The 6,598-nt window shown below is 57.2% G+C and overlaps 1 protein-coding gene across 1 annotated transcript in view; it reads right to left on the bottom strand.

Moving 5' to 3' along the window:
- The window catches only part of LOC102388800 (nucleoside diphosphate kinase, mitochondrial), a 13,488-nt gene extending 7,474 nt beyond the window's left edge, over positions 1 to 6,014 (bottom strand). The window contains exon 1 of the mRNA XM_014525588.2: positions 6,006 to 6,014. Coding sequence (XP_014381074.2) covers positions 6,006 to 6,014 — 9 coding nt within the window. The remainder of the gene's footprint in view (positions 1 to 6,005) is intronic.
- Between the last annotated feature and the right edge of the window lie 584 nt (positions 6,015 to 6,598).

Below are 6,598 nucleotides of genomic sequence, written 5' to 3'. Positions count from 1 at the left end.
AGGCAGCCCCACATGGGCTCCAAGCAGTTGCTGCAGGGAGTGCCAGTGGCAGGAGAGAGACTGCTTTTCCACAATGCTCAACTGCAGTTTGTTCCCTGCTGCTGCTGCCAGCCTGGGCCCTGCGCTCTAGGCTTGCCCATCAGGCTGAGCGTCAGTGGGGCACAAACTGTTGCTGGGGTGGATGAAAGCGACCCCCCTCCTTGCCACCACTGGGCAGTGTTTGCTGTGGGAACCCCAGGAGTGACGCATAGGCAGTGCACGGGGGTGCACTGGTGCACCCCCTGTCAGGCCGCACTTCCTGTTTAGGCAATGGGCAGGGGGCAAGCAGGAGCACCAGTGTCCCTCTTGTGAGCACTGGGCAGGGAGTGGGGCTGGCTGCAAAAGTGTCCACGATGCTTCCGGAAGTGGCTGCAGGACTTCCAGAAGCGGCGCAGCTGCTCTTTGGTGAGTGAGATCGGCTGCTGCGGTCACTGATTCATGTCAGGGGGGCACGTGTCAGTCGCCCATGGGGAGCCCACACCACATGAGATTCTGCTACAGCTCTTTTGCTGCCAGCTCTGCACTGCCCAGCGCGGTTGCTCCACATGGCCACTGCTGCCACGCTGGACAGCACAGAGCCAGTGGCACCAGCACAGAGCCAGTGGACTGCCCAGCAGTGGTGGAAGGGGAGGCGCTTTTCCCCTGTGCTCAGCTGCAGTTTGTTTGTTACTGCTGCTGCCACCCTGGGCCCCACAGCAGCTTTGGGCTCGCCTGATGGGCTGAGCAGCAGCGACAGTGGGGCACGAACTGCTGCTTCTTGGGCGGGTGAAAAGCGGCAGCTCCCTCTCCCACCACTCCCTGTGGCAGCCACTTGGAGCCCATGCAGGGCTGCCTGTGCCTGCTGTCCTTTGCCACTGCTGCCCCATGGGCGGCGGGGATGTGGCAGACAGGCAGGACAGCCCTGCGTGGGCTCTGGGTGGCTACCGCAGGGAGTGCCTGCGGCAGGAGGGGGAGGGGCTGCTTTTCCCCTGCACTGAGCAGCAGCTTGTTCCCCACCGCTGCTCAGCCCGGATGGGTGAGTGCAGGGCGTGTGGGGTCAGGGCTGTTCGCAGTCGTCCCTGCCTGTGCCGCGGGGCTGGGACAGGCGGGGATAGGAGTGAGCGGGCACACGGCAGCTGGGTGGGAGTGCGGGACCCATGCCGGTGCCCCGGGGCCAGCAAAGGCACGGCCCAGAGCGGGCGGCAGGAGCATGGGGTACCAGCTGGCTGGGGCTCTATGGAGCTGGGCCAACTCCCCTCTCTCCCTGCTGGTGCAGTGCTGCCCATGCCCCACGCTCCTGCCGCCCCGCTCTGGGTCCCAGCAGCACTGGCCCCAGGACACTGGTGTGGGCCCTGCACTCCCTGCATGTCCACCTGCTTCCACTCCTCCCACCCCCGCCACCACTTTCCCCACCTTCCTGCCTGCCCCGCCATCCCCTTCTTACCTGAATTTCCCGCTCGGGGCAGGGAGGCATGAACAGCCCCACAGTCCCAGGCCAGAAGTCCCTGCTAGCCAGGGGCTTCCAGCTGGGGGGGGGGCCCGAGCAGGCCCTGCTATTGCAGGAACCTACTGGTGCTTCCCTTGAGTCTGACTGCCCCTGGCTGCTGTTATCTTTGACAGACAGCTGGGACAGATAAATATTAATTTTCTAAATTTTTGGGGGGATCCATGGGCCAGATAGAATGGCCTGGTGGGCTGGATCCAGTCTGCGGGCTGTATTTTGCCCACCCCTGCCCTATATGTTTCTGGCTGGTGGGAACATCCCGGTCTCCATCTGCTTGGAGGTGAAACCGGCCATGGTTTGCTTTGGAAAACAATTGGGAATCCCTGTGCTGGTTTAGTTTTCTCAGCTCTCCCAGTGGGATACTCTAGGGATCCCATGTCCGCTTCTTTGAAGCCCTGACTCAGCTCTGATGGAGCCTCTGGCTACTCTGAAGCACCCAAGGGCAAAAGAGGGGAAGGGCTACCAAGTGGTTAAAGAACAAGCGTAGGACTTGGCAACTTAGGGCTCCATGTTCTGTTCTGTCACAGACTCCCTCTAAAACCTTGGGCAAGACTCTCTGCCTTTCAGCTCCCTTGGCACAGGGAAGGGGCTGTGCTCCTGAGGGCTGTGAAGCTCTTAAATTGCCGTGGTGCTGGAAGCAGAAAAACACCTCAGAGAGATTTTGATGCTAAAATGAATCTGGTTTTTTTTTGCTATTTATTCTAATTGCAATTGTACCCCAGAAAGCTACCAGCTTTGTGGTCTGGGCAGAGTAGGTTTGCAAGACTGCTATAGGTGACCATGTCTAGAACTTGTCACCCAAGGTCCTCCAAGCATTTGACAAACGTTTATGATTGCCACAGGATTGTGAACAGCAGCACAAGAACAGCCCCAGGCCCTCACGTGAGAGCACAGCCTTTCACTGCTGTGACCTTGTAACACTCCAAGGGTTGCTGCAGTCTCCAGCCCCCACTGATCCTTTTAGTCTTCCTATCCTGAAAGTCCAAGACGCATGTACAGAGTCACTCCCCATGAGAAGCCAGGCACCAGCCCTTTCCACAGGGCAGGGATGGCACAGAGGACAGTGCCTTGCTCCTCACCCTTGGCTCACCTGTTCTGCACAGCCAAACCTGGGCTTCTCTCACACCACAGCCCCTGGCTCTGCAGCATGCCCAGAAGAGTCACCAAACTAGCTCCAAGCAGGTCCTGGCCTGCTGATTCAATTTGGAGGAGATTTGGCCTGATTTGGCGGCTGACTCTCCGAATCCCAATTGAATCAGGAGACCAAGTAAAAGGTCTGAATTGATTCGAAGCTCTCTGAATTGATTTGGAAAAGATTTGGAGAGCTTCAGAGATTTGGGAGCTGGACCCAGACTCTGCTGGTAAGTAGCAGACAGGGAAGGGGGGGCTGGAGGAGGGGGCAGGGGACCATGGGAGAACCCCTGCCAGGCCCCATCCCTTACCTATGCCAGGCAGGGGGGGAATCCCTGCAACCCCTCACTGCCTCACGCTGCATGGGGGGCTCTGCCACAAGCTCCCCGGCCCCTGCCCGCTCTCCCAGACCCGTCAATGGCTGGCCCACCCGCCCCAGCTCTTAAAAAAAAAAAAAAGGAAAAAAAAGCCGTGCACTCATTGGCTGCTGCAGGGTCGGCTCATGGCAGGGCCCCCCATGCAGTGGGGGCAGCAGGGATTGGCCCCCCCTGCCTGGCAGCAGCCAGTGAATGCTGTGATTTTTTTTTTTCCAAAGAGCCGGGAGCTGGGAGAGCGGGCGGTGGCGGCCGAATCGATTCAGGACAGTGATTTGAATCACCAAATCGAATCACTGTCCTGCAATCGGTTGAATCTGAATCTGAAGCGAATACTAGCCGCTTCGCACAGGCCTACTGGCCTGGCCCCCATGCTGTACTGCACACCTGGGACAGAGCAGCAGGATTCTGCTGGTGGAAGGCACTGCCAGGCCCTGTGTCGGATTTCCGTCGCCCCACTCCAGCCTTCTGCAGTGTATGGAACCATACCTACCATCCCATAGTCACAGTCCCCACGGTTTGTGCTGGGACCTTGCCTAGGAGTCACTGCATTTCCCTGGTTCCCTAGGGAACCTGTTGCCGCTCTATGTTTCAGTTTCCCCACACGCACCAGAAGGATGACAACACTGACCCACCAGGCTGGGAGTTCCTCAATGCCTGGAAGTGATTTATGTTAATCAGCCAGCAGGTGCCAGAGAAGGGCCCTGCCTACCCAGCAGAGCCCCCCTCTCCCTCACCCTTTACTGTTCAGTCCCCATTCCCTTTTCTCCTGTGGGGCAGGCTGGGTGGGGAGGGGAATGGGGCTTTAGAATGGCTGCAAGTTTGTGAAGACAGTTACTGCTTTTGGAGATAAAGCCCCCCTCCCCGTGCTACCATCCCTGGATCTGAGATGCACTCAGTTCTGCATTGCTCAAGCTGCAGCTAGGGGACAGGCTGGACTCAGGTAGCAGCAGCACCAGGTGCCCACTGCAGCCTCAGAGCTGCTGCTCTCTTGTGGTAAGCTCAATAAATACAAACTCTCAACAGCTCCGTGCTCTTATTAAGCCACTGCTGGGACCATGGCCCATGCAAAACAGGGGTGTCAAAGATATGGCCCACACAGTCCCATCATCCTGCTCCCAGTGCTGCCCCTGGGCCTGGAGTTGACCCATGCACTGCATGTGGCGTGTGCTGGACAAGCCCTGCGCTGCAGGTGGTGTCTGCTCTGGTTAGCCATAGCAGGCACTGTTTTCAGCATGGGTCCCAGATGAGTCAGGGTGGATGCCATGTGTGGTGCAGTCCCAGACCAGCTGGAGTAAGTGCATGTGCTGGATTTAGCATGTGTGAGGGAGGGGGTGAGGTCTATAGGACCAATCTGGCTTGTGGGATTGGCCATGCAGTGTTCACCCAGCCCACGGACCAGCCCCACAACACTCATCTGGTTTACACGGCCAGATGAGTCTGACATCCCTGGTGCAGAGAACTGTCCAACTTGCTCTCCTGCTTCTCCTGTGAGGCTGGTTGAGCAAAGGGATATGATGGCACTAGAAGCAGCATCTCCAGCAACTCACACCCTCACATCTGGGAACCACAGCTCATTCCTATGCCAAGGCTGGAGAGACAGCACCAGAAGCCCTGGTGCACCTCAGGGCAGGATGGGGGTAATTTTACCTCCTGTGGCTACTGGAGCAGCTGTAAGGGCACAACCGAGATGGGGGGGGGGCAGGCAGGGGGGTGCAGCTGGGAGCTCACTATCCCCTTGTTGGTGCAGCTCTTCACAACTTTGGGAAACAGCTTATTGGGGCCCTAACCAGGGCCCTGCTTTGGCAGATACACCTGGCCCTATCAGGAGGGAAATTTTGCTAGGGTGGGGTGGGAGAAGATAGAGAAACAACTTTGGGTGGTTTGGGGGCATAGAAAGGGGGTGGCAGGCTGGGAGCCCATCTGATGGACCCGAGCAGAATTCCCAAACTGTGGTATACATCCCCCTGGGGGTATGCAAGACATCTCTTGGGAGCAGGAGAAATTGTGTAATGACAGATTTATTTTTTGTTATAATTGGCATTTAAGGGGTTAAAATATAAAATGTATGCTGGTTGGGGTACAGAGGCAGCTGGTAAATCTGGAAGGAGGTACACAATAAGACAAAGTTTAGGAACCTCTGGACTAGAGTACTGGGGGCATGCACATAGAAGCTCCGATTCCGAAAGGGGGAATAAGGCCTGAGGCACAAGCCATGGGGCTTAGTGTGTAAAACTCCTTTTCTTATCCAAGTGGCTCAGACTGCAGGCTGCCAGTAAGAGCCCACAGCACCCCAGGAGAGACTATCCTACTGAGGGGACCCAGGTCTGAGATGATCCAAGTGGGCACCTGGGGTACAAGACAGATGCCAGGAGAGATTTACAAATGGCCACTGGTTAAAAATCTATAGTGTTTCCCTCCAAAGGGAGGGAAGAGGCATGTGTGGGAAGCTGCTGGGTCTGGCAGGAGTCCTCCGAGTCTTCAGCCAAGGAATAAGTTTTGTGCTTGCTCTCTGTTACCCTTCCAGCTTGGGAGCATTAAGGAGCAGTGGCTCAGCCCCTGCTCTGCTAGGTAGCTGGAGGACACGGCAGGTGGGTGCTAGAAACTTCTGCCGAAACCCAGGCTGGGGTTGACTGGACCAACCTGCTTTCCGAAGAAAACAAAGCTTGAAGCCAGTGGCACCAACAGAACTATGTCGGGCACTAACCAGGGAGCCCCACAAGCCTGCCCTGTGCCTGGCTGCATTTAGACAGCCAGAGGAGAGCCTGGAGACCCCTGCCACTCCAGCTGGTGGTGATCTTTGTCCAGGTGCTAACGGAGCAGCAGCTCCATATTCTGAGGGAGGGTGGCTGCTGCTGTCCCTGCCCTCTGTACCCACTGCCCAGTCTGCTCCAAAGCCCGCCCTTGGCTGGACCTCCAGAACCAGCTGCATGAGCCACAACAGCACAGAGCTCCGATCCCAGGGCCCCTTGCTTTACCTGCGGCATGTTAGGGCGTTAGGGCTTGTGTTTTGTCAAAGTTGCTGGTAATTTTACTAAAGAGGAAAGGCAATGGATTATATGGGATGGTTTGGATAGGGATGATTCTGTTTCAGGCAGGGGGTGGACTAGATGACCTGTGGCGGTCCCTTCCAGTCCTGCTTCTCTATGATGTCTATGTAGACATCTCCAAGCCCTCTACAGAAGACAGCCATGATCCCCTTCCTACAGGTAGACGAACTGAGACAAAGTGCTTTGTCTAGGCTTACCCAACAGGCCAGGGAGACAGCCCCAAGAACAGGCCCCGCCTGCCTCCTGAAGCCCATTCCTGTACTTTATCCTCTAGGCCAGGGGCTGGCAACCCTTTTGAGCAAAGTACCAAGAACACCCCCCAACCTCAAATTGCCCCTTCCCTGCTGCCCACCCCAAGGTGTGCATGCCAAGCAAGAAGTGCCTTCATGTGCCACACTCTGGTACCCGTGCCGGGGTTGCCTACACCCCTGCTCTCGGCCATGCTGCTTCCCACAGACCAGGTAGGAGAACACTGGCAGCCGGGTTGCTCGACAGTCCTGACCCAGCACTGCCCCTTCCCC

This window comes from Alligator sinensis, unplaced genomic scaffold (assembly GCF_000455745.1).
Source record: "Alligator sinensis unplaced genomic scaffold, ASM45574v1 scaffold449_1, whole genome shotgun sequence".
Classification (NCBI taxonomy): domain Eukaryota; kingdom Metazoa; phylum Chordata; order Crocodylia; family Alligatoridae; genus Alligator; species Alligator sinensis.
The sequence above is the reverse complement of the archived record's forward strand: the minus strand, read 5'-3'. Positions and strand labels throughout refer to the sequence as shown.